General features: G+C 48.7%; 9 protein-coding genes across 9 annotated transcripts; 3 read left to right on the top strand and 6 right to left on the bottom strand.

The window, feature by feature from the left end:
• Positions 1-200: 200 nt before the first annotated feature.
• Positions 201-7,139, top strand: N7520_006682 (uncharacterized protein; the record flags this gene model as incomplete). Its single annotated transcript, XM_057140616.1, has 1 exon — positions 201-7,139. The coding sequence occupies one exon, from the start codon at positions 201-203 to the stop codon at positions 7,137-7,139; it is 6,939 nt and encodes a 2,312-aa protein (XP_056994622.1).
• Positions 7,140-7,902: 763 nt separating this feature from the next.
• N7520_006681 (uncharacterized protein) lies at positions 7,903-8,229 on the bottom strand (the record flags this gene model as incomplete). Its single annotated transcript, XM_057140615.1, has 2 exons — positions 7,903-8,040; positions 8,104-8,229. The coding sequence occupies 2 exons, from the start codon at positions 8,227-8,229 to the stop codon at positions 7,903-7,905; spliced, it is 264 nt and encodes an 87-aa protein (XP_056994621.1).
• Positions 8,230-8,701: 472 nt separating this feature from the next.
• Positions 8,702-9,874, bottom strand: N7520_006680 (aldose epimerase family protein; the record flags this gene model as incomplete). The annotated part of the gene is made up of 1 exon (XM_057140614.1): positions 8,702-9,874. One exon carries the CDS (start codon positions 9,872-9,874, stop codon positions 8,702-8,704), a length of 1,173 nt encoding a protein of 390 aa, XP_056994620.1.
• A 1,596-nt stretch (positions 9,875-11,470) lies between these two features.
• N7520_006679 (uncharacterized protein) lies at positions 11,471-12,661 on the bottom strand (the record flags this gene model as incomplete). Its single annotated transcript, XM_057140613.1, has 1 exon — positions 11,471-12,661. One exon carries the CDS (start codon positions 12,659-12,661, stop codon positions 11,471-11,473), a length of 1,191 nt encoding a protein of 396 aa, XP_056994619.1.
• A 611-nt stretch (positions 12,662-13,272) lies between these two features.
• On the bottom strand, positions 13,273-14,067 carry N7520_006678 (SDR family NAD(P)-dependent oxidoreductase; the record flags this gene model as incomplete). Its single annotated transcript, XM_057140612.1, has 1 exon — positions 13,273-14,067. The coding sequence occupies one exon, from the start codon at positions 14,065-14,067 to the stop codon at positions 13,273-13,275; it is 795 nt and encodes a 264-aa protein (XP_056994618.1).
• A 1,392-nt stretch (positions 14,068-15,459) lies between these two features.
• On the bottom strand, positions 15,460-18,300 carry N7520_006677 (ATP-binding protein; the record flags this gene model as incomplete). Its single annotated transcript, XM_057140611.1, has 1 exon — positions 15,460-18,300. The coding sequence occupies one exon, from the start codon at positions 18,298-18,300 to the stop codon at positions 15,460-15,462; it is 2,841 nt and encodes a 946-aa protein (XP_056994617.1).
• Positions 18,301-20,978: 2,678 nt separating this feature from the next.
• N7520_006676 (LIM domain-binding protein) lies at positions 20,979-22,494 on the top strand (the record flags this gene model as incomplete). Its single annotated transcript, XM_057140610.1, has 3 exons — positions 20,979-21,347; positions 21,400-21,693; positions 21,748-22,494. The coding sequence occupies 3 exons, from the start codon at positions 20,979-20,981 to the stop codon at positions 22,492-22,494; spliced, it is 1,410 nt and encodes a 469-aa protein (XP_056994616.1).
• A 941-nt stretch (positions 22,495-23,435) lies between these two features.
• Positions 23,436-24,344, top strand: N7520_006675 (urease accessory protein UreG; the record flags this gene model as incomplete). The annotated part of the gene is made up of 2 exons (XM_057140609.1): positions 23,436-23,605; positions 23,705-24,344. The coding sequence occupies 2 exons, from the start codon at positions 23,436-23,438 to the stop codon at positions 24,342-24,344; spliced, it is 810 nt and encodes a 269-aa protein (XP_056994615.1).
• A 262-nt stretch (positions 24,345-24,606) lies between these two features.
• On the bottom strand, positions 24,607-26,270 carry N7520_006674 (WDR46/Utp7 family protein; the record flags this gene model as incomplete). The annotated part of the gene is made up of 2 exons (XM_057140608.1): positions 24,607-25,578; positions 25,641-26,270. 2 exons carry the CDS (start codon positions 26,268-26,270, stop codon positions 24,607-24,609), a joined length of 1,602 nt encoding a protein of 533 aa, XP_056994614.1.
• Positions 26,271-27,223: the final 953 nt, after the last annotated feature.

The raw sequence follows: 27,223 nt of genomic DNA, 5'->3' as shown, positions 1-27,223 counted from the left end.
TGCCCGTTATCGCACTGATTAGCGTCGCGTTGCCAAATTGAATCTCATCGACGCGTCTCTGCACGAAAACCACTTTATTGATCACGAGTCACGACCCTCATTCTGGTGGTATACAACCTGTGCGGCTTGCCTATGATCCTTCCAACTACGCCGTTTCTATGACTCGCTAAAGATATGGGCGAGCCCCGCCGAGAATGCAAATGGAACCATGGCGGAAACGAGGCTTTGTCCCAGATTCGGACGAAGAGGAGGAACTCGATACCCTTGAAACGAAGGAGGATACTGTCGAAAATGCCAGTGATAACGGTGTTGATCTCGAATACCTGCCAATTCCAACATCAACAGCTGTGGCCGAGTCACAGATCCCAGCGGAGTACCGTACAGACTGTGAGGTCGATTCGATCGCCCCTTCGGATACCGAGAAGACGCGAGCTGGCTCAGTGGAACTGGCGACGAGCCCTACAATTAAGCAACGATCGACAAGAACTTCGGAATCACAAACGAAAGGACCAGTGGAAAATACAAATGATGGGTCAAGCAACTTTGCTGTCCACGTGCAAACGCCCATGCCGAGTCGTGTACTGAAAACATATGGGAAACGATCCTCAGCTACGAAATCAACGAAGCCAAATCAAAACGATGAAAACGAAGTCAAAACAACCTTCCCAAATCAGGATGATGCGATTTGGGATATTCCTAGTTCACCAGTTGCCGATGGTTGGTCTGCCCGCAAATCACGACATCGAGATCGCGAGTCGACACCCCGAGTCTTGACACCTACGAAGCTTTCTCAAACACCTGCTGAGACTATACACAAAGCTATCGACCCACAACAATCGGGTGTTGGGAGCAGATCCAGAAGTTCTTCACTTGACGAGCTAAATCTGGTCGAGCAGCCCGTTGCCAAGCAAGCCCAGTTTAAAGATGCACCGGAGCCAGATGACTCTGAAGATGATTCACCGTTGTCATCGCCGCCATCATCCCTTCATTCACCTGTTCTTGAGGCCGAACAAGAGCTTGCTAATGCCTCGGGATCTCAACAGGATCTTTTGGCGCGGATCCCGCGTGACATTGAGATTCCTCAACAACTTCTGGACCAAATACAGGCTAATCCACCTACGCAAAGAAGTCTTCGAGAGCGCAATGCTATTCAAATACATCCGTATCGCCTCGAAGACGCCACATATCAGAGGTTTATGAAACAAGTAGGCCTTAGGCCAGTGCGCATGGCTCATGAAGAGCAAAGAAAACGGGCTGCACCAAGAACAGATGAAGGCCCAGAACAAGATGAATTCAATCCGGATTTACTTCGTTCAAGTCCGCCCCCAGAAGAGTTCCTCGCTCCTGCGAGACCCGGGCGCCGCCAAGATGAAGAGACGAATGGAAATGGACATCAGAACCACAGGAAGAACCGCTCACCGATTCGACGGACTCCTTCATCCAAACGAAGAAGAAAGTCGGTATCTGGTGCTTGGCTCGGTACTGGGCCGAAGGAGCATGCAATGCCTCAAGTGGTAATCCAAAGGACACCCCCGACTCATCGTAACGATACATCAGCATTTGATTCACTTTTCGATATCCCGTTGAGCAGCCCACCAGATGCTGAAGGTGACTCGTCGGTTACGCAAACACCGCGAGTTTCAGAAGGATTCCGATTTCCACCAGGTTTCACGCCACCTTCAACTACAACCACTGTTGTCCCGTCAAAACCAGCGACTCCGCAGGTAGATATATCCAATACTGAAGGACTAGATTCTGAAATCAGCTCTGAAGATGGTGAAGATTCGGATGCATCTCAATCATCGTCCGCAGAGCCCACGGAAACTGCCGAAGAGCGCGAGATGCGAAGAATACAACGTCAAACCCGCGGAGTTCTTCCAGCGTCTTACATTCGGCTTGCGCAAAATCGATTAGAACGTCAAAAAGCAGTCCATAGCAATCACAACGCAGCTACACAGCGAACAGATAGTAAAGGTGTTGCGCGAAAGATTATTCGAAAGCGCGGCCAGCTCGGAAGACCGATTTCTATGTTCGATTTCGGGGAATCTGACGAGAGCGACGGCGGGAACGAAACCGAGAACCATCAAGCCTCCGAGCAAGAAGTCGACAAAAGACTTGCTCGAGCAACCCAAAATCCATTTGACGATGATCAAGACATCATGGAAGATAATCGAATCGACTACATGCTCCCAACTGTGCCACGTAATACTTCAAGCTCACATGGCTCAAGAAGTCTGAAACGACCAAAGTCGAAAGAAAAATCAAATAAGATCGAAAGACAAGCAAAACGAGCTCGCTTGAAAAGGCAAACCAGAATCACCGATGCTTCATACGGTGGCCATCGAACAAAGCAATCATCCAAAAAGTCGGCGCCAAAATCAGTTTCAAGGTCAGCATCAAGACCAGCGCCAAGGTTGGGCATTCTTGATGCACCTGATGTCACCTCTCGACCACATCATGAGCAACCGCAGTTCCTCAGGATCGCTGCAAGGGGTGCCCGTTCACGTCGAGATGCAGGAAGACAGAGTCCGACTCGGAAGTTCTTTCAATTAGGTTCAAAATTTGATACAGCAGATGCAAACGAGTCGTTGCGGGAATGGAAACGAGGAAATATACGACAGTCTAAAGTTGTTCGACCTCAATCCAAGCCTCGCAAGCGGCAGCCACTTGCACGCCTTTCAAATGGAGGCCATCGAGCAGCGCTATCTGCTCTAAGAGCTCGAGATTCAAACCATGCTCCTAACACAGAGCCTGATGTCATAACGGTAGATGATGAAGGGCCTATCAGCGGAGAAAACGCCCCATCAGGGACCGCTGCATTGCCCACTGCATTACTGCCAGCTCGTAATGCAGCAGCTGTGCAACCGAAGCAACCAGAGAGGCAAGGGAAACAGTGGATTGTTCGTCGAAATTTTGCGATTTCATCTTTGAAACGAAACGACCCTCGCCCTGCTGCGACGAGCTTAGTAGAACGTGAGAGCCAAGCGGCATCCAAAGCCTTCAATCGATCGTTGAGTTTACTCAATCGCAACTACCGGAGAGGGAATAATACTCAGACCTTCCAGCCTAGTCTTCCTCTGAACCGATACATTTCTAGTACTGGATCATTGAGCAATTCTTTAACAACTCTCGCGAGCCCATCACCAAAAGCAAAAGCCAATGACAGTCGTCAGCCAACAATTACCCAACACCTGAAGCAGCGACGTCGTCTGAAGAAGTCCACACCTCATCGAATCAATCTCGATGCAGATGAGTTTGCTCAAGATCAAATCCAGGAGCCGGCCGACGACTTGGATTCTTTCCCCATTGTCCCAGCCACGCCAACCCAACATTCGTCTTTCAACGTAGGAGGACTTTTCAACTGGCAGCCGTCATACTCGCTCGACTTTGGCATAACGCCCTTGCCCGACGGAATTTTCTTTCATGAATCCACATTCATAGGGAGTGGAGAATTCTCTCGGTCGTTACATCTTAAAAATAGAGACCTAGATCGCGAAACGAGGTCATCTTCAATCGTTTTCAAGGACCGGATGTTCCATTGGAGCTCTTGGAATGATACAGTTTCCTCCCAAATAGGATCTGTCTTTGACGCTATGACCATAGAATCCGAGAAATGCTCTGTTTCCTCTCCAATACCGAGCACAGACCATTCGTTAGAATCGGCATCTGTCGTATATCGGTCATTGATTACTTATGTGACTGATCACTTGTCGTTTATCGATCCTGTTGACAGGAAAGCTTTTGTCGAGCGAGCAATGGGGCTGGTGTTCCGGCTCAGAGAACCACTAGCTGCGTTTATAATGAGTGGGGAGTTCACCAACAGTGGTCTGCTGATAATGGCGTCCTACAATCTGGTGTTTGCAAACCAAATACACCAGATCTCTTCTCACCCACTTATTAGCCACGAGCTTGCCAGTGACGCTTTGGATCTCGTCAAGGCTTCTGCCAAAGATGTCACTGCACTGGCATTGAGCGAGGTCGGGATCGCGGAGCTCCACCGTCTGTTGAAGGAGACCAAGAGCTCCGAACGGCGTGAGGCAGGTATTCGTGGTGAATTTCCATCGGCAACTGCTTTAGTTATCTCTATGCAACTTTTACGCAGTTCGGAATCCTTCGGTGGATTGCTTGCTGACTTGCATATTGAGGTCTATACCAAATGCCTTCTTCGAAATCAAAAAGATATCACTGTTCTGGAATTTGCATGGCATGGCCTGTTCACAACTTTACCACTGAATGAGATCGATGAACGAGGCATCTCACGGCGTGAATCTCGATTCAAGAAAGGGAATGACAACTGGAACCTTGTCAAAAAGCTTCTCTCTCCTGTAATGGACAGTTGCGACACGAATTCTGCTACCCAGCCTATATCTTACAATTCATACTGCCGTGTACTTTTTCAGCGATCTCATCGGCTTATCAATGCATGGGGATGGAAGGACTGCAAGCCTATTCTTGACACTCTTTACGATTTCTTCGCTCGCAAGCTTCTCCACAATTTGAAGCTTGAGGAAAGTCGTGGATCTCCGGCCTTCCTTGATGAGCTAGATAAAAAGCCGTCCTTGGAAATTCGAGCTGGAGAGCCGTGCTTTCATACACTGCTCAAGATTATTGCAAGCGGTTTGCGTTTCATGGCTCTGAAGTATGACAAGAAGAAAATTCGAAACTTTGCGTGGCGCCTTCTTCCGAATCATGGTCGCGTTTACCCCAAGGAAATGCCCTTGCGTCACGAAGATTTGGACGCTTTAAGAAACCACCATGATCTGCTCTGTACGTTGTACTGGGCTGTGCCAGATGGCTGTCGGCCTCGATTGGAGGCGATTAGAAATCTTGTTCATCCTGGGAGTTCTCACCGGGAAACATGCAATATCAATCTGAAATCATGGACGAGGCTTATTCGATTCAAGCTGTCTACAAATGAAGATCTGTCAGGACTAGAACCATTTGCGGATTGGCATAGCTATTTCTTGACAGAGCTTGAGCAGCAGCATGCGAATGTTCGGAATGAAATCGAAGCACAAAGCAAAAATGACCAATTTGCTTCCAAAGAGCTTGTTGAGAGCACCATATCACAAAACCAGCGACAGATTGAGGCTTCCCTGAACTTGGCTCTTTCGGGGCTACGTACTGCTGTTGAGCTTGCTCCATCGTTGGAGCATGCATACAAACTGATATCGAAAACTCCCTTTGATTCCATTGCGAGACTTTTCAATGCGAAGCATGCACGAGTCAATAATGTTGTTTCGGAGGCTCTACAAGTGATGGTGGCTTATGTCAAGAAAGATCCCCCCTCACCTGCTACACCAACCCCTGCCCCTGCTCCTCCAGCCATGAATTCGACGGAAGAAGATAGCCAGGAGTTTGAGGGATTCGATGACTGGACTGATCTTGATGCTGTTTTGGTCCAACAAGATACCCCGGCGGAAGAGATCAAGCATGTGCTGACGGCCTTCAATCCAATTGTGTTTCGCCTTGTTTCCAATTGCTTCGGTCAAGAAATTTGCCCTGAGGATGCAATTCTCATGAGTGTTGTTGATTGCTGGGCCTCTGTTGCAAATTTCCTTGTTCAGCATGGCTTGCAAGGCTGGGATAACTACCTAAGTCCGTTCGGAGATCAGTCTTGGTCACAGCTTCGGCGAACAATGCAGACCCGAAAGTATGCCGCCCATTTCTTTGCTGTCTGCATCGAGAGAGACTCCGAAATTCTCACTGAAAGCCGAAATCTTGTCATGGGAACATGGATATCGTCTCTTGCTGAGCGCTCGTCAATGCTCAAGTTCCAACATCGTCTGACAACAGCAATTCTCAATGGCCGACCTCAGGACCCGATGCTTCAAAATCTCCCATTCACAACGGATAAGAGAGATGATAAGTACCACATCACTCTAGAAGATCTCAACCAACGACGAATATTGCTTTTCTCGAGCATTCTCTCAAACATGCGCGAACATGTCCTCCAATTAGAGGCTTCCGGGAGCCGGGACCTGTCTATCACAAAACAAGAGTACTCGGAACTACTTCAACGTTTAATGGCATCCATGAAAGAGAATTACTGTGAGCTTGGCAATGGGACTGCGGAGTCTGCGCAGGGCGCCTATGTCGAATTTGTGCATCGTATCATTAGGTTCCTGCAAGAGCTCACCAGCGATATTAAGCCTGTCGATCCATTCTTCACAGATCCTACCCTGTTCCCTCTACCGACCACAGATCCGCGGTACATCGTCGCAAAGCTGAAGCGCTACGGGCCTAAGCTCACATCCAATAAGGAAGTTCAAACCCTGACAATGTTCATTCAAAGTATTGTCGAAAGAGCAACCGTGGAGTGCCAGCAGAGCCATCTGGTTGGTCAGCTGTACACTGCTATGAAAGATAGCTACGAAGCGGGGCAGTCCGGCAAACCTACCCTCCGAGCTGTCCTCTTCCAATGCGTGTTCCCAGCGTACCTTGAACTGGCTTTCAGTACTCCTGCCGCTTGGCTGCTGAGCCGACCCATCATCCTGAGCATTTCCCTCGTGTTCCAGGATTTGTTACTCAGCCTTGATACCAATGACCCAGCATGTGTGTCTTCTCTGTTGAGGATATACGATGCAATCTTCCAGGCATCGTATCGCGCACTCCGGCCATTGTCTACATACCCACGACGATTCAGGGACTCCACTACCTTGTCCATGCTCGCCGAATTCCTCAAGATGGTGTCTTCGTCTCTTGTTGTGGTGGACTACATCGACCGGGTCGCTGGTGCCGCTGATGGGCTCATCTCTTATATCCAGTGGTTCCACCATCTTTCTACTGCTGTATCATCAGCAGTAGAGGATTCTGAGCCTGGGACAGCATCAGACGCAAGTATTGCGGCCATCCCCACCCCAAGGCAAATCACGGATACCTCTGCGGCTGAAGTCCCGCAACATCTTGTCACGGGGCGACGTCTCGCTTTCGAAGATCACCAGTCTTATCTCAAGTTATGGAGACTTCACGATGGCAAATACTACTACACCCGTCAGGGTCACGACTCTAAGGAGGTGTCTCTGGATCCTGAGATTGCTGCAGTTACACAAGTTGAGACCGCTGCGAAGGAGGCATTCGAAGATGCAAGCGATGAATTTTCGGATCTGTTCGAACATTACGAGTTCTTTGCTGCCTGAGAGGAATAGGGGCAACGAGTTGTTATTTTTATATCTTGTTTCCCCCGGTTTTCTGCATGTTTAGCATTGGCGTTCGGTGGCTTTGATGAAAACTGGATATTATAGACACTTGACACTGCATTATACTGTCCACCCTGTGGCCCATTGATTACTACTACCTTGAAAATCGAATTTATCCCTCCATGACACAGACACAATACCACCCGGGAAATCCCATGTGCAAGAGACTGTACAGTCACACACCACGAACCTCACTAAAGGCCAAATTCAACTTCTCATAATCCCACCTCCCAGCAAACAACAAGAAAACCCCACTGACCACCGGCAAAATCAGTATATCCAAGATCCCAAAAAACACAAAACCACCCGTAACTCCAATATAATTCTCTCCATCACTCAACCCAAACGCAACGGGATACAACAACCAAAGCGCGTTAACAAACCCAGCCATAATAAGATAATCCCTCCCAGCCCCAACCCTAACCGCACCCTCATGGCTCTCATGCAACGTACTCATCGCCAAAATCACCCAACTAAACGTCCCAAACGCAAAGAAACCCTATTTATACACCGTAGTCGTATACGTAGCAGCAAGATACGCCAGCAACCAATACCACGCACAGAAGACATTGCTGCAGATCGTCGTCCAGGATACTCCTGCTAGGAGTCCGAGGGATAACACGAGAGCTGGGAATCCGATAACCCAGTTTATGTAGCGCGCGTAGAAAATCTGGCACGTGATACCGTTGTCAAGATTCTCGGCTTAAAGAACGGTACTCCAGCCTAGATTGGAGGCTTGGGCGAAGTAGGTTGTCGTTCCGGCTAGGAGGGCGAAGGCGAGAATGTAGTGGAAAACTCTTTTTTGGGGGGGCGTAGTGAAGCAGGGAACTAGAATTGCGAGCTGTATTGGATTTTATCTGTTTATGGCCTGGGTAGAACATTGAAAGGTTGAGCAGGGACGTACGAAGGCGAGGTCGTAGATGGCTGTCACAGCGCATAGCCAGTCGGAGCCGTGTTTTGACAGAGATTCGTCAACTCCTATAGGGGGATTGATGCTTAAGGCGTCGTTTCCTCGTTGCAGAAGGCTCATTGTAGTTTCGATCTGAAGTTGCTTAATTTGCGTAGGAAATAAAAGAAGAAATTATCAAGTATATGTAGGATTGTATAGTCAATGTCAAGTGGTCAGGAAAATGATACCAGCAGAAAATTGGTCATTATGATCTAGGGTATTGGGCATTTAAAGTAAAAGGCTTCAGCTACTGCGATCTACGGTGATCGGGAATCAGGCAAACCGCTATCCCAAACCCGTACTTCATAGCATCAGGGGATTAGAAGTTGTATTGTCTTTTCCATGGAAATAAGAATCAAACGTCCTGCGGGATATCGTATTGAAATGATTTGTAAATGTGTTAGGATTTTAGTCTTGATCAGCAAAACGTTTCTCCGAGACGTTTAGCCGGTAAATCTGATTTTATTACTCATTGCTATCAATTGCTGTATACTATTCGATATGCTAATTTTTAAACTTTCGGTTCACAAACCTGTAAATCCATAGCAGAATTTCAAGAAACAGTCCCGAATTTGTAAACCGCCAGATTAACCGCCGGCTCATCCATAGGCCCAAAGACCTGTTCAGATTCTTGCTCCCACTCAGGATGATTAATTCCATCAATCCACCCCTCGGGCTCAATAGCTATACATCCATGGTTGTTCACAACCGTAACACCTTTTTGCTGATTGCGTTTGATTTGTGAAGGCTTGACAGGGAACGGACCGGCCCCATTGCAGGTGTAGATTTGTATAGCTGGTTGGTTACTCATGACCTCCATTGTTATACCTGTCTGATTCGATCTCATGTTGAGAACTGATACGATTTCGGAGGAACTTGTGGCATTCGGACGGTCGATGATCATGCATGTATCATACCCGATACAATTCTGACCACAAAGTCCCTCTGTTTTGTTGATGTCCTTGCCGATAGGTTTTCCTTGGAGGAAATCCGCTGAGCCGTTGAATGATGATGCCACGTCGTAGAGTTGGCCTGTTGGAATTTCGAACTTGTCTATGCCGATGAACCGGCGCGAGAGTGGGAGTTCAAGCCAGAGGTCGGTGATTGTCGAAGTGAGGAATGCGTCTAGGTTCCAGTAGTTGTGGTTTGTGGGCATGATGGGGGTTTTGTGAGTGAGTGATTGAGAGACCACTTTTGTTGTTAGTTCGGGGAGGCCATCGGAAGAGGTGGACACTGTGTAGGTGGCATAGGAGATGACTTTTCCTGGGAATCCTTCAAAGGCATCATCGTATAGAGCGAATGTGACAGAGGACGTCGTATTATCGTATACAGTCCAGTTTCGCTGGTCCCAACCCACTAGGCCGCCGTGGAGGGTGTAGTGATCAATAGGCCTGTTAATTGAGACATTGTATTCTACTCCGTCAATCTTGAAAGTTCCGTTTTGGATGCGGTTGGCGTAGCGTCCTGCCACTGAGCCGAAGTAGGTATGGTCCGTTTCAGTGTCAATTATATATTGTGCGGGGTTATCGTAGCCGAGAACAATATCTTGCTCGTCTCCATGACGGTCTGGGACCAGTAAAGATGTGAGACGAGCTCCATAGGGTATGAACTTGGCGGTGATGTTTGGAGTTTGGATTGTGTAGACCTCCAGCGGGCTGGTTGAAATATTAGGAAACTCTAGAGCATTGCTCACTGTGAGAAGAAATGTGAGAAGCTTCAGACTCATCTTGTGGACTAAACGAAAAATACAACATTGACAGGAATGTATTTCGATATAGTCAACCCTCGCTTATATATCATAGCCTCATATCCTAGGGAATTCTGTGCTGAAAGCGACCAAAGGGTGAATAATGACGTATTTGATTTTTAAACCAACCCTAAGCCCAGTCAACTATTTGGGCTGAAATTCCATCTCCTCCTAGGTCATCTGACGCCTTGCCTGCTATTAAATTCATCCGAATTTTCGTATTAAGGTATGCAGTGTACCATATCCTCTGAAGACTTCGAGTCCTTATTACCAGTATATAGTAACAATCCACGCTTACTATGTCATACGAGGGTGATTTTCGGACATATAGACCCTTAGAGCTTACTTCTGCATATCTGATATGCCTGGTCGACCCTGTTTAAAGTAAATGCACACTTTTTGATAGTCGATCGGATGGTGGGGTTAGGGCGAAGTTCTTGAATTTAGGCATCATGATTGGTCAAAAAGCTTAGTAAGAAGAATGACTCAGCAAGCTTGAGATGAGAAGTTTTGCACCGAGATGAATGATGCTCTTAAGGCCAAGATTGTATGTAACAACGGGTGGAAGTGGGTCGGTCCAAGCCAAGGGCGTACCCAAAGCGACACTCTAACAATGTCGACTTCCGGGCATCCGAGACAATAAATCTACAAGAAGCGGCTGATCTTGTGCACAGGGTATGCGTGTAACATCGGCCATATACCTGGAGACTTCTCAATCAACCAATCGTCGAAGCTCCTGCAGTCTTCAACCTCCGATGTGTCACCATTTTTGGCTTCCGTTAAGCATCCCCCCCCAGCGTGGCTATTCAATACTTCCGTTGTCTTTGATATACATGACTGGGACATCAAATCCATTTAGCTCTGCTCAAGGTTGTTCACATTCTTGAGCCTTTAGCCGACGGCGACGAGGTCACGCAGGTATGAGCCGAACACTTGGTTCTCGGCCACATTATCGTATACCCGTCTACACCGTGACCCCGTGGTCTCTTCTTTATTGATTCTAGAAATATGTATAAAAGAGGATAGGTTTAATTTTTAAGATATGTAAGGTAGATTTATCTATGCTCTATATGTAGTAATCCATAGTCCAGTAGGATATTACTCGACCAAGTCTGGTTGCCTTTAGGATCATAGCCAGGCAATGTTTTCCTAGAGAAAACGCGACTATATACCTATATGCAAAGGCATTATCAGCTAGGGTTATGCAGGCACTACTCTTTTAGACGATAAGATATGGAGAATTGAATCAGACATAATCATATAAACATGAATCATCAAGGCCTGCTTGTGTCGTCCGCAAAAAATAAAACCATTATGTGCGAGCAAACCATGCACATGAATTGTGGGAATCAATGATGATAACCCTGGAATATTTCAATACAAACCTCCATAGACCCAAGATTAACTAAGAAAAAACCCCCAACCTCGAAGAAACACCAAATGCAAATTGCAGGGAATAATATTCCTCCCCATACGGTGGAGACATGATCGTATCGTAGCTGATCATTGATGCAGAAAACCCCCCCGATATGAGCATATCACGATGATACGTCAAGGTAAATAGCGCGCAATGTTCTAAATGGCAGCGCCACCATTCCCACCATCTTGACTGGATCCGCGTCGGTGAAAGGGGTTGGCGCCCATGTGGAACACCTTGCGCATGGCGTTTGTGATACTGTTCTTCCGCCTCGTTTGAGGGGCGTCAGTAGTATCGGAAGTTTTCGGTATCGTCGCATCATCTGCAAGGACAAGGTTTGTCACTGCCGATTTGGGTGGCCATTGTCCATCAGCTTTCCAGCCCTGAACCATTGCTTTAGTCAGGTGGGCCAAGTTGACTGGAACAGTCGGGGTCATCCCCTGTACGACCACTTTGCTATAGATAGAGGGGTAGATGGATGAGTTGATGGTTGCGCGGATGGGATTCTCATGTGAAAGGAAAGGTGGGGCGACCGGGATAAGAGGTTCATCAAGCTCCTCGTCTGTCTCCGGTTCATCGTCGTCGATGGCAGGGAATGTAGTAAAGACAGGACCACTTGCAGAGGCGTCCGGCTCAGTGATACTAGTTTCAGTGGACCCCTTGCGCTTCGTTTCATCCTCCGGCGCGGTAGACTGCTCTTCCTCTTGCTCTTGTCGGCGTAGAGTTTCTTCTGTTTTCTCGCGCTCTGCGATTGCGAGCGACGTGTCCATCTTGGCTGCCAACGACGGAGCCTCAGTGTCATTTTGACTTTGGCGATCCGAGTGCGGGGAAGCGGACCCCGGCCGGGGTGATGCAGCACCTGCGTCCACCCCAGAATCCGCACAACTGTCTGCAGCCTGACCCGGTGCGCCTGCCTGTATTTTCGCAAGTTTGTCTTTTTTCTCCTTAGCACGAATCTGTCGCCGTGTCCTGGCTCCCGACCACACGTCGCGTCTGGCCATGAACATCCGTAGCCCTTCATTCCAAGCCATCTCTTCATCCATCTGGCGCCGGCGTTTGCGTCGCAGCTCGATCTCGGGGTCGCCGATTGTCTTGGAGATATCGCCTTCAGATTCGTCGTCGGATGATTGTGGTGAGAGCTCTGAGCCGGTGCTGTCGAATTCTCTGTGCCGCCACTCCGAGACTTGGCGGTTCTCTAGGAGGGTACCAACTGAGTCCACGTCGACGTGCTCGGTGGGCAGCGCGATATAGCTTGGGCCATTTGGATCGGCGGTGAATTCCCAGTCGTGGCGAACAACGTCGCGAACGAACCGTTTGGCGTCGCGAATGGCTATGTCGCGGGAGTCCATGACGGAAATTTTTGAGGCAATGAGGGTGATTCAGAGGGGTATTCGATTTCTGCTGAGATGCTGGAGTTTTACCCGGTTGGAAAGGGGTGAGGCGCGAGAATCCTCCACCTTTATTCCACACGCGGGGTTATGAGAAATTGAGCTTTGCAAAGTGGCGGGTGGAGACGGATGCGATGTCATCGGGCACGTGCCCCTAGAGCTTTAGGGCTAAATAACGAAACATTCACTCGGGATTTTCTATTAAATAGAATTAGAGAGTATGGAGATTTTTACACTCTAGCGCTTGAGACTATCTTCAAGTGTTTGATGTTAACTATACTTATGGATTGGTGGGATCGTACTACAATTATGTACAGAACATACTAAATATATGGTGCCACATTTGAACTAACATGGCCGTACTTGACAACTCAAAACATGAGTTGGCAGTTGACTGCATAGTGTATGTAGAGAAGCAACTTCGACCAGGCAAGTGGAATGCATTTTGTTTGAAAAGAATGAATTCAATTCATATTCGAGGTATAAGAATGTAGGATTGCTCCAAGGAATCTAATCTGAATACACGGGAATCTAGTGCTCACTCCTCTCCACTTCCATTGCTTCAAGGCATCTCAGCGAACTTGGCCCAGACCACCATTAACAGGAATCAACTGGCTGGTCATGAATGATGAGCAATCAGACATGAGAAAAGCAATGACCGGAGCCAAGTGGCGAGTTGGATCTCCCATTTTACCACCGAGCAAGATTTTCTCAGACATCATCTGATCGAGCCCTCCAAGCATCTCCGGGGAAAGAGAATTCCTGAACTCATCCCACAATTCAGTATGCACCGCTGGAAGAAGTGCATTAACCCGAATATTGTACTTCCCCCATTCTTTCGCAGCCGAACGAGTAAAGCTATGCACCGCGCCTTTGGATGCTCCATAAATCGAGACTCCAGGGAACGGGTCAACCCCCATATCAGACCCAATGTTGAGGATGTTGCCACCAGCATCTTTCATATAAGGAAATACAGCTTGATTCGTGTAGATCGTGCCTTTCAAGTTGACATCTAGCACGAGATCGATATCGGTCTCGCTCAAATCCTCGATACAAGACTGGCTCTCAATTCCTGCTGAATGGATCAGACAGTCAAGACCGCCGAGGATTTTAACGGCTTCTGCAACACCTCTTACGACTTCTGCCTTCTTTGAGACATCAACATGTGCATAGTCAATCTGGGTACACAGCTGGGTAGATAGCTCAGTGATTAAAGCCTTCGCCAAGTCGTCATTGATATCGAGAATGAACACATGGGCGCCTTGCTTAGCGAGAATTTGAGTGGCAGCAGCGCCGATACCGCGCGCACCACCAGTCACGATGATGCGCTTGCCCTTCAGAGATGGGAGGGTGATAGGATCGATCATTTCGATTGGTATAAGAAGAGGTATGGTGAGTTTTCCGCTCCAGCAGCTCTTTCGGTGGGGAATGGCTTGAATTCTGATTTAAGAGATGGAATCAAAGCTAACTTGCCCCATGATATGTAGATATGAGGAGCCCATATTTATATACAGAAATATCTATCAAACTAGGTACTCTCCTTGTCTTGTCCCATACTCCTCCAGAGCCGAGAAGGGCAAATTTTCATGCCAAGGTATTCAATCGATCGATCCGGATCGATGCAGGTAAGATGATAGGGATCGAACGCACAAATCAGAGCGACATGTATGATCCTGCTAGCTACATTATCTCACACGCGCATGCCGCTACCGTTTGTCCCCACCATATTGCTTTTCTCGGTGGGGGCCGAGAACCCAAGCTCTTAAAGAAAAACCAGATTCCCCAAAGGGAGCCCTGTGAGACAAAGAAATAATGATATCATATATGAACAGATTTTTGCGCCAGGTGCACCTGAAAATGCCCAGCCAGGGATAAAAAATGAAAGAAATCTAATTATAGCACTACAGCTACGGTTGTGGTCGTGAGGGGCTAGAAAGTTGCGAGGAAAGTCAGGTTATGGCATGCCCGAACTTGAGGCTTTTACAGTGAGCACTATACCATTATTGGCAAGTTTACATGACTAGTCTCCTGTGATTTTATGGACCCTAAGGTACCTGTTCATGCAATGTGGCATAGGCGGCACGCCAGTGATTACGCGGGTGGACAGCATCGAGGAGATATAGTGTCACGTAGTAGCCCAGCTCCATGTACTTGGTATGGACACAGATTCGATTACAGGTGTCATCAGGGCCTTGGGGTGGCAGGGGTTTCTCCAGGGATCTATATAGGTTTCGGCCTTTGCTCGACATCCGAGTATCAGCACAGCCAAGATTCAGGGGAGTTCAAACACCGAACAAGTCCACGATTCAGACCCACCATCAAGCAGATGACCAAGACTAACTAGCCCACTGAAAAGCGGGCCCACAGCTGCAATGATTTGGAAGAGTGGCTTTGAAAAACAAAGAGCACATTGGATCAGGCTTCTGTGCATGGGGCATATCTGCGCGCTCTCAACCGTTTTCAATCGTGGCGGAAATTGGTTGAGAAAGATGTTGAGATGGTCGGCTAATTGAGGGTCGGTGATCACTTAATAGGTAATATCGTGTGTACACAGTTTCTAGGATGGTACCTAGATATATGGAGTTATCGATCTATTTTGCAAACATTTGAATGGGACGGAATGGCAGCAATAATAATTGTATACAAGAAACAAGTGTGTATATCTACTACTTCAAAATGAAACTATTGGTACATGTCTATCGTATCACTAAAAGTACAAAAGAAAGAGGACGGGCCTGATCACGTTAAGAGTGGTTTGATCACGTCCGCACGCGCACGGATTCAGTGGTTGGTGCATCGGCAGCTGGTCCGAAGCCCCATCCTTTGGATTTCGGGCGCCGACTCCTGCGATCACCGTACTGTTCGTCGAACTTCCGGATGGCAGTCAGGGAAGACATGTCTTCACTGATCGAGGCACTGATCTCTTCCATTCCGCGGTCAAAGTGAGCGCTCGTGAGGATTCGTCGCTTCGGGTATTCGTAGGGCTCATCGCCTTGGTGATTTGCTGCGGCGTCATTCTCCTCCCGCACGCATGCTAGGGCTGCAGCGACTGAGAGGTTTTTCAAGTCGGAGCCAGAGTAAAGTTCTGTGCGTTTGGCTAGCTCGGCCAGGTCGACCGCGGGGTCAAGTTGTTCTTCTTTGAGGTGGATCTTGAGAATAGCGAGACGGTCTGTCTCGGTTGGGAGATCCACGAGGAGTCGTCGGGGTAGACGACGCAGAACTGCGTCATCCAGGTCAAAGGGACGGTTGGTGGCCACCATAATAAATGCGGAGAGGTCGTTCATTCCGTCCCACTCGCGAAGGAACTGGTTGATAAGTTCACGGTGTGACGTGCGACTGCTGGACCCTGTGCGAGAGCAGAAAATGGCGTCTGCTTCATCAATAAATACAACACATGGACTTAATTTTTTGGCGAGTGTAAAGATGGCTTTCACGTTCTTTTCACCTTCACCAACGTACATATCATATACCTCGGAGCCACTCACTTCGAGGACAGTTGCGCCGCTCTCGCGAGCAACTGCCTTGGCGAGCAGTGTTTTTCCTGTGCCGGGAGGACCGTATAGCAGAAGGCCAGGAATCTTGTCCGTAGCCAACACACCATAAGTGAAAGCCTCAGGTCGAACCAGCGATAGAGAAGTGAGGGTTTTTAGTGCATCAATGGTCTCAGGTGGGACCTGGACATCGTTGAAGGTCGTGCGGATACTCTTGGCGTCTACTACGCCATTGAGCAATTTCTTCTCGTGGGGAGTACATGTCTTGCGCAAAGAGCTTAGCAGCTGCTCTCGGGTCTGACCGCTGCTGGAGTCTGTCGCCTTTGGGGATTTTGCCTGCAACCATTCGTTGGTGACTTGGTCCCCCTTGTCCATAAGCTCGATCCCGCGTCGAATATGTTCAAAACCAAAGGATTCACCAGCTTCTATACTGCCCAGTGCTAGGGTTGCAACCCAATGTACCTGGTTGTAGGACCAGAACTTGTCTCTGATGCCCGATTGTTTGATTGTCGTTGGGTCAAGCGACCAGGCACGGTCGCCAAAGATATCATCCTTGACCTCGGAAGCAGTTTCGTTAAGTCTAAACCGTAACATAGTCTGAAGATGGCGGATGTTGATATCCATGGTTCGTTTTTTCTGGTCTTGAGCAAACTTCTTTTCGGCGGCCTTCAATTCCATGGACGGCGTGATTACCAAAGTTTTAGAAAAACCGTCATCGAACACGTTTTGAAGGATTTTCGAACCGTCTTGTGATGGAGCATGACGAAGTTCCTGTGATGTACTCCCAATGAGAATAATCCTGGAGCCGGTTCGTCGCCGTTCCTGGATGACCTTTTGCAGCAATGAGATGACCCTAGAGCCCTCTCTTGTGCTTTGAATATCACGATAGTCCTGGATATGAACAATGGTGTCACGAGAGAGTACAGGAATAGCTACGTCCAGCTCAGCTGACTCCTCTGCCTCCTTGGGAGCGGACTTGGTAGGCTGATCAAGAGAAGATATAATCTCGTTCAGAAGACGGGTCCATCGCTGCTCTGCGCGTTGACCAAAGTGCCGCGTTGAACCAGATTCTTGGTCTCCCTGGCCATTGATGGATGCCACAATTGACTTTAGACCAAGCCAGTTTGGCAGCGGTACATCCCCAGAATCTTTGCTAGCCTCAATAGTAATGAACCTAGGAGTGCTGACTTCGGTACGCACGCCTGGGGGTCCGGCAATATCAGCCATATCATCCTCACCCTCACCTTCCCCGTCAATGGGCTCTGGCCAAGTAGTGACCGGAGGTCGGTGGACATCGTAGCCGAGAGATCGGATGGGAGAGGTGGCACCGGTCTCTGCAAGGTCTTGCTCGCTGAATAGCTGGGCAATATCTTGGGCGTTCAGCGTGATCAGATCGGTGTGGAGATCATTTGACAGCTGTCGTACCACGGCATCTAAGAACGGAATCCCATCATTCCCTGGATATTGAAGAGTGAGGTGTGACTTCTTTGCTGCCGGTTCTTTGGCATACTGCACAGGGGGCAGTCTCAGACCCGCTTTGACTGACGCCCGTAATTCGCCCCATATTTCCTCAGGCACAGCATAGTTGTTTTCCTCATCAGGTTCGGGAGTTTCACTAGATGAAGCAGGATCTTTTCCACCACCTCCAGTCAAGGATTCCTTTTTTTCAACGGTGTTCGAAGTGGATGTTGGTTTCGATACTGTAATTTCGACTTGTTGAGCCTGCGCAGCACCTTCCGAACTCCGAGTGACTATGTTCTGGTCCGAAAACCAGCTGGGAATAGCAGCCACAGGTTCCTTCTGTTTTTCTTGTTCTGATTGGCGGTTCCTCATGGCTCTCCGCAATGCAGAGCCGTATGGCTTGGCGGCAGGTTTGCCAGTCTGGTCTTCGGTAGGTAATGAGGTTTTGCTTGCGATGGCATCTTCGAGTTTCGGGGATTGGCAATTTTCGATCGCATCCGATGGAGTCGATGGGCCGTCATGAGGATCGGGGGATGGAGCCGACCGCCATTGTTGCGACAGATGGAATCGGCGCGAGGGCGTGGCGAGATAGCGGCGACGAGCGATTAAACGACAAGGGCGTACGACGGATAGCCGTGCCTGTTGCATTGACGAAAACATCCAGGGCATAATATGCCACTGGAATTCAAAGCGCAAAGGTCACGGGGAGCAGAATGGCGCATCGATTAAAAGATACGGACGGCAACGTTGATCAGTCTCCGCGGGAGAAATACAACATCACGTGATAAGACCATGTGTCTTCAAGCATTGCATATGCTGTTGAACCTCAAGTTGGAATATTTAAACGGTATTTCAGCTATTATGCACGGGATAAAAACAGTCTCATCGACCAAAATGACAGATTGTAGGCTGGCTCTAGACCTGTCCATTGATTCAATTGATATATCACGCTAAGAGGGATCTTCGGCCAGGATTACAAAGTTTTGGTGGATCAAAGTTAACTACGCCTTAAGATAAAGCACCTCGATATGACTGAAGATTAAGATGTAGAACAGAATATGAGGTTTTCATTGCGAAGACTATCACTACTAACACCTAATATTTCTTAAATCTCTGGTGTGATATGGTGTGACCTAATGAAAATGCAATCAGCCAATGTCTCTTGCAATTCATGATGCAATTCGCATGTATAAAAGTGTTCTCAGACAAAAATTACTGGCAAGTAGCAGATCAACCGGGAAAGGAAGATCCGAAATATCTCGTCATGGTCGATTTGGAAGGTAAAGAAGTGAAAAAGTGTTTGACATCCTTGAACAAAGAGAAAAAAAAAAAAAAAAGGGAAAAGAGAAGAAGTCAAACTCACCAGAGAATTGTATGATCGATGTTTTTTTGCCTCGAACCATTTGCAAGGATGAGGTGACCTGTGTTTAATGACGGAATCGAAGTATCGTAAGACATTATCACGATGCTTTCGATCAATGAGACCTTAGCTGATAGGGAACATGTTAATTGTGAGACAGATATTCCCAAAGGAATAGAGAGAAAGAGATGAAGGTTGAAGCAAGAAGGACAAAACGCAAAAGAGAAAAAAAAGATTGAAATACACAACTACACGTGACCGACCTTTTTAGGGTTAGCGTGGTTTCCCATTGAAATACAGACGAAAAAACGAAAAAGGAAAGGGAAAAAACACAATAATATGGGAAAACTCGGTCAAGAGGTAGGAAGTAGTGCATTTAAAGACCATAGGATCATGATACTTCATTTTATCATCGAATCTATTCAATTCATCTGAATCTGGTGGCGATCTCTTTGTTCTATCTATCGCATCGCGTTATTGCCTGTTCGGTTACATCCTCCACTCTTCGGAGCCGGTTCCTCCGTCCCCAGTTCCCTCTCGCTCCCAACCGGGCGATCATCCTCAAACTCATATGGGCCATCGAGACAGGACCCTGGTTTCTACGATTGGGCTTAATCGCACAGAGAAGAGCACTGTGGTCTTGCGATCGGCGAAGTTAGTAAGTTGATCCTATCTTTGCCCCAGCCCCTCCAACGCCTCCCTATTACTGTACCGTACACAATTACCACCTGCCCCGTTCTCTTCCCGCCTCTTCCCCCCCCAAAAAGAACTCTACCCTCTTATCGACTCCAACCTATAACTCCCCACTAACCCTGTACCCAGGAGAACGAGGCCTGCATTGAGGGCAGGTGACAAAAAAGGCCTCCGATCCATGCTTCGGCCTTTTCCCTCGTCTACAGAAGTCGCCTGGGCCTCCGCACCGAAGCGCTAAGACCGGCTCGTTCCATATCTCAGGCGCGATCCTAGTCTCCGAAATCCACCTCGTCTGCCTCGTCGCGCTTTTTGTTGAATCCTTGCTGGCGGTGACTTCCGCCTGCTAGCAATGATGATGGCGCAACCGTTTCCCGCTCAAGGCATTCCCCAGCACGGTATGCCTCCCGGTCACCACCCGATGGCCGGTCAACACCCAAATGGACACCCTGGCCCTGGAATGGTCCAGCAGATGCATCCTGGAGTTTCGGGACCTGGTCCTCAGGTGAGCCAGGCAGGGCCTATGATGGGAATGCCCCCGGGCAACGCTGGTCAGGGTCCGATGCCAAACGCCCATGCTCTTTCCCATCTGAACCCTGCGCAGGCGCATATCTTCCAGCAACAGGGCTTCCCACAAACCTGTGAGTCTCATCTTTGATCCCAAATCAATCGCGACTCCAGAATGCGCGCAATCCTTCCCGATATGAGATCGATAACCCCTAAAACCTTACCTGGATAGGACCATACATCAAAATTATATACTAACTATATTACCTTTACCCTAGTTGTGAACAATCCTCAGTTCAATCTGCAGCAGCAACATCAACAACAACAACAGCTCGTCCGTCAGCGAATGATGATCCAACACCAGCAGCAGCAGCACCAGCAGCAACAGCAGCAGCAACAACAACAACAACAACAGCACCAGCAGCAACAGCACCAACAACAGCATGGGGGTTTACCTGTATCATTACCCAACGGTACTCAGGGAATAAACGCTGCGCAGCTGGCTGCCATGCAGGCAAATCCAGGCATGCGGCCTGTGAACATGGGAATGCATATGGGTCAACAGGTTCCTCATGGCCAGGCACAAAATCTACAGCAGCAGCAGCAACAGATCTTTGCGATCCAGCAGGCCCAAGTACAGCAGGCTCAACAGGCGCAACAGGCGCAACAGGCGCAACAAGTACAGCAGCAGCAAGCGCAGCAACAGGCAGCAAACAATGCCCAGCAGGGCCAGCATACCCCTCAACGCTCTTCCGTACAACCCCCAAACATGCACGAGCAAGTAGGGACTCCTCAGTCCCAACATGGTCAGGGCGGGACCCCCCAGCCCAATCAATCTCAGCCAGCCTCAACTCAACCTCCCCAGTCGCAGGGTCAGTCCCAAGTGACCCCCAATCCCCAGCCGCAGCAGTTGCCACCCCAGCAACAGCAACAGCAAGGAACCCCTGGTCAGCAACCTACTCCTCAAAACCAACAGGCAATGGCTGCCCAGGAGGCCCAAATTAAAGCGCAACAAAATGCCATCATGATGCAAAGAATGAATCAGCAACAGCAGCAGCAGCAGCAGCAACAGCAACGGCAGGCGAACAGCACGGTAACAGTCCTTGCCCACTACGCCGACAGCTTGAGCTCATTCAAGGTATGCAATAACATCGTTTTATAGTGGGACATTCATATTAATTAAGTAACAGAGCCGTGATGAAACTGCTGATTATGCGTATTGGTCGGCCTTCGTTGATCGGTTCTATGCGCCAGGGGGTGTTTTGCGCCAGGGAGTCTGGAGCAGTCAAACTGGATCAAAACAATTTGAAATTTCAACACCGGCACTGGCACGGTACTATCTTACTCAGTTCACAAGTGGAATTGAGCAGATTCAAATGGTTGTGGATGGCCCCCGTGAGCGCGACAACCCCAATGGCGATGGTGGGCACATCGTTGAAAGTGGACGCACTTCTTTCATTTATTGGTACACGAATGAAAGCCAGGTATGGACCTTCCTAGTCAATTCCCATGGATGTGGCACTAACGACGTCCTCTAGGTTTTCCACAGGGGACATCTACGCGCCCACTTTGATGCGAACAACAAGATTGTGATGCTGGACGTTACTGTCACGAGTCACAATGAATATATTCCCCGCAGTCAGCTCTTGGAGGCCATGGAGCAAAAGCAGAGCCCCAAGCTGGCTAAAAGTGCTGCCAAGCGGGCGCAGAAGCAGGCGCCAATAAATTTGCCAGAGTCTATGGTCACTTCTAATGGTCTCCCTACGACGGTGATCCAATTTTTGGAAGTGGCCGAGACGATGTCACAGATGCAAATCCTTTTCCAATTTTCCGCCCAACATTCACAGTTGTCCGCAACAGACGCGCTCCGAGGTCTTGTCGGCAATCTGAACCAGAACCCCAATGTCGGGTTTCCAGGCCAGATGAACCCCGGCATGCAGCCCATGCCTCGCGGCCCTAATATGGGCCCTCCTTCGCAGTTTGCTTCTCCTGCAATGGCTCATCTTGGCCTTCCGGGGGGCCAAGGTTCGCCTCATCTGACTGGATCAGCCCATGCGAGTCCCGCTCAGAGTCAGCTTGCCGGTCCCCCTGGCATGCAAGTTCAGTCATCTCCGGTCGGGGTGAACAATAGTCCCAACGTTGGTGCTAATAAGCGCCGACGGGCTAGCACTGTTAAGCAGGAGAATGACGATAACGGCTCGGTTGAAGTGAATGGCAATGTGCCAGGATCAGGCAAGGTCAAGAATGCCCGGGTACCTAAGCGTCAGAAGGGAGCTGCAGCCTAATCAGCTGCTGAAATGCTCTATTGCATTCAAATGCTCATATTTTTGTTTTCACTTTTCATCATTTCCAAGAGTTGGGGAAATCGGCGCACGATTGGATACCAGGGCGAGTCATTTTCTCTTCGCCCGCTTCTTGTCTTTCCTGTCCATGTTTTTTTTCCCTCTCCAGGCCTATTTTGGTCTCATCTGCGCGTTTTACTCCTTTTCACTTTCGGTACTCTGACGATCACATCTGCCACCTCCTTTCGATGAGGTTTTAATCGTTTGCCTATCCCATTGTCGACACTTCCAACTGTCAAGTGGTCGATGGCACCCCATACCCCATCGATTTCGACTGCTCCGACCCTAATGTACTCTATCTCCCTTTTCAGCGTTTCTTTTAGTTGGCCCGGAAATCATTGGATTTTTACGCGTGCTATCTTGAGTGGGATGTTCTTTGCCATGCTCGGGGGTTGATGGTTTTTGGGGTGTGTTTATATGGGCGTTTGCCCTTTGCTTCTGGCCTAGATGAATGGCCAAAATCTTGATATCCGTGGCGATCGCACCTGGCGTCAGGCTTTTTGTGTTTTCTGGAAATATGTGCATTTGTGAGCTCGATTTGGTTCTGAGAATCTTAATGACTTCCCTTCGGGGCTCATCGTTTTGCCGTTACATGACGAATCCATATATATATCCCAGCAATCTGCGTGAACAATGACTTCAATGTTTGCAACTTGACCTCAACTGTATATGTCAATTGGTATATTCATGGTCTATTGCCAAGCTCAATATTGACTAACAGTTTCGCCGAATCGGCGAACTCCGTGCCATTCAATGTTGGAACTCGGCATCTTTTTTTCTTGTTATCCATATCAGTTCCCCACCCCTTGCCTTGATTGCCCCTCCAACCCACCAAACTAACTCCGAACTTCTAAACATCCCCAAATTTTCACATTTCAATTATAATGGCTCACTCTCACGATGGCGGCCTCGGCCACTCTCACGACGACCCTTTCAATGGTCACGGTCACTCGCACGACATCCTGGATGGGCCAGGTTCCTACGTTAACCGTGAGATGCCACTGATCGAAGGCCGAGACTGGAAGGACCGCGCCTTCACCATCGGAATTGGAGGGTACGTGACATTCATTCCACCTGAAACACCCAGCTCCTTTCATCTCTATATCAACCTATACAACCCATGTATCCAAACTCTCCTACTAACACCCCATAGACCCGTCGGATCTGGCAAAACAGCTCTCATGCTCGCCCTCTCCCGCGCCCTCCGCGACGAATACAACATCGCAGCTGTAACAAACGACATCTTCACCCGTGAAGATGCCGAATTCCTCACCCGCCACAAAGCCCTCGCTCCCAACCGCATCCGCGCTATTGAAACAGGTGGCTGTCCCCACGCCGCTGTCCGCGAGGATATCAGCGCGAACTTGCTCGCTCTCCAGACGCTACAAAAGCAATTCTCTACTGATCTGCTGCTGATCGAGTCTGGAGGTGATAACCTCGCTGCGAACTATAGCCGTGAGCTAGCGGATTTCATCATCTATGTTATTGACGTTGCTGGTGGTGATAAGGTTCCTCGGAAGGGTGGACCGGGTATCACTGGTAGTGATTTGTTGGTTGTGAATAAGATTGATTTGGCCGAGGCTGTTGGTGCTGATTTGAAGGTCATGGAGAGGGATGCGGCGAAGATGAGAGAGGGGGGTCCGACTGTTTTTGCGGTTGTTAAGCATGGGAAGGGAATGGACCACATCATCAATTTGATTATTAGTGCTTGGAAGGGAAGTGGTGCTTATGATGTTAGTTTGGAGCGGTGGAAGGCGGGTGCTCCTCGTGGTTCAGGGAGTGTGGATGAGTAGATGAATTACTGTAACTACGTTGGCAAACTATCTACTATATATACAAGGTCAAAAGGTTATTCTCATACGAAACTTGCTTTTTCAGCCATAAAGTTCTATACATACATATGATTCGTTCCGTCCCAACGCCTGAAATGCAGGGGGTCACCAAGTTTTCTATGAGTTCGGGTTCTCATAGAATTCCTCGGCTGGGTATCTGGTGGTTGTCCACGACATACAAAGATCTCTTAGCTCGACAAGAGATGCAAGCAATAGAAACACATTAATCCCTCTTGGCAAAGCGAGCAAGAGCAGGTCCCAGATCGTCGCGCTCCCGCTTGAGCTTCTCCTTGTGGCGCTCAGCATGTTCCTTGCGCAATGTCTCGGCCTTAACCCGCTTCTCATCGATAACGTTGGTACGACCCTTCTTGCGAAGATACTTGCGCAGAGCACTGTTACGACCACGACCACGGTTCTTAATCTTCTCCATCGTATCCTCAGGGCGAGCATCGGTGTTCTTCTGCTCTTGCACCTTCTTGTCATTGATAGTATCAAGACGACCAATAACATTAGGATCCAGGGAGATCATATCCGGCTGCAACTTGGTAAGCAGAGCGTGGACCTCAGCCTCCTGTCGCTGCTTGACATTCTCGTAAGGGTTGGCTTCCAGTGAGTCGAAGTTGGGTTCTCCGGCGCCGGGGACGAGGATACTGGCGAAACCTTGGTCGTGGCCTACACCGAGCACATCCTCGTATGGGCACCAGCGTAGGTTCTCGATACGCTGGCCATCGCCACCCCAGGCCATGTAGGGGCTGTTCACCTTGCCTTGGTCTTCTTGGGCGGCGTCGAAAAGCCCGCGCCAGACGCTGGCTTGTGTACCCCAGCCAACGGCCACGAGATTGCGGTCACTGATTGACACAGATGCACCGGGCTGGTAGCATGAGTATGAGTGGACCTCGCGGAACATACGGATATCCCAGATATTCATCCTCTGGTCTTGGCCGGTTGAGACCATGTAACGGCCCAGACGGTCGATGGCCATGGATCGAACAGGTCCACGGTGCACGAGAGCCTTGACAAGGGCGGTCTGGGAGTTGGGCGACCATAAGGTCACGGTTCCGTTCTGGTGTCCAGTGTGGAGGATAGCATTGGATGGGTTCTGGCAGAGGGCGGTTGGGCGTCCAAGGCGAGTAGGAAGTTCAGCAACTGTCTGACCGGTCGAGGTATCGGTATATTTAAGATAACCACTGATTTGCTACAGCAGAAAGAAAAGTCAGTTTTGCGTAGAGAAAAAGGGAAATGAAGCCATAAACTCACAGCACTGGCAAGCAAGAAGTGGTAAGGCAAGAATTCGAGGAAGAGCGGCTCCAGATGCTTATTCAAGCAGTGCAACTCAACACCTTGGTGATCATAGATGTAGACGTATTTTTTCTGCGCAACCGCAAAGAACTGATTATTGTGCAACCAGCGCGCATCCCGAACCGTCTCATTCAGATTCAGCTCACAGCCCAATGTCCCATCACGCCAGTCCATTGTCGCAACATGACCCTTCCGTCCCGCCAGTAAAAGATTGCGACCGTTCCGACTGTAGTCCATACGGTAGGGACCGAAGTCATTGAGCCGGAGCTCAAAGCCTTTCTTCGCCGTCTCGATTCCAATACTTTGCTGGATCTCATCCTGTCGTACTTTGTATGTCTTCTCGAGTTCACCTTCAGGCTCGAGGAATCCCGCATCATGCTCTAGCAGAATCTCCGCATCCTTTGCCTGTAGAATGGCCTGCTTCTGCTTGGCTTCCTGCGCTTTCAGTGTGGCACGGAGCTTCTTGTCGCGGACGTTCTTCGTTGAGGCTGCTTTGCCACGTCCGTATTGTCTTTCGGCTTCAGCGAATCTCAATTTCGCTGCACGGTCTTCGGCCGACATGATGGCCTTGGACGATGGATCAGCCATTGTCGCTTTTGTGGGTGTTGGTCGTGAAAAAATTGGTGTTGCTGTTGGTTATCTGTGGCAGAAAAGAAAATTTCCCGCCTGATGCTGTTCGACGGAAGGCGGTGCGTCTAGGCGGTGAGCCACCAGGTGAGTTGAGTTGGGTTTGGTGACAGCTATCAATGTAAGGCATTTGTTTCTCTAGAGACTTATTCTCTGGGAATCATCCTTGCCTGTGACTCTGATAATTTGCGACTCCGACTTCAAGGGCGATATGTACAGTTGACCCGGGGACATCAATGTCCAGTCCCTAGACTAGATATTGTAAGCATTCTTGTTATGGAACTTTGAATGTTCACAGTAATTTACACGCAATATTGCTGTTGAATTCCAAGCCAATCTGTTGCAGAGGAGCGGTGTGATTACAGTAGTTGATAGTGCAAAGTACATCGCTTTGCTATCAATATAAGGAACCCAACGATAGATACTAAGGCAAGGAATCGATTTTCAAGGGTTCAAAACAAGAGGCAATAGTTCTGAGCTTAGCATACTCGCTACCTGAATCTACTTCGTACTTTTCATGTTAATTGTCCCTCAACATAATACGTCACTTTAAAGGGCTCTAGTTTCCATCTCTTCTCTTGCATGGCCGTGACTTCTCACGAGTCAAAATGTAAATCGTGATACCAGTACGCTTGGGGGCGTGAAAAGATTCTCCACTCTTCCCGATGAATCACCCGAATTGGCAAGCCTCTTGTTGATTTGATAGAGGACTTGAACCGGAGAGGCCAATTGTGACTTTGTAAATGTTCATAATGGCAAACTATTGCTGAACTTTCATCCAATAGGCGGTTTGGCCGAGTGGTCTAAGGCGATTGACTAGAAATCAATTCTCTTCGGAGGCGGCGGTTCAAATCCGCCAGCCGTCGTTTCATTTTTTTTTAAATTTTTTTTTTAAATTTTTTTGATTTTTGTTC

This window comes from Penicillium odoratum, assembly GCF_028828045.1.
Source record: "Penicillium odoratum strain IBT 22623 chromosome Unknown utg000005l_segment0_segment0, whole genome shotgun sequence".
In the NCBI taxonomy this organism is placed as follows: domain Eukaryota; kingdom Fungi; phylum Ascomycota; class Eurotiomycetes; order Eurotiales; family Aspergillaceae; genus Penicillium; species Penicillium odoratum.
Note: the sequence above shows the minus strand (reverse complement) of the source record. Positions and strands in the feature narration are given on the sequence as shown.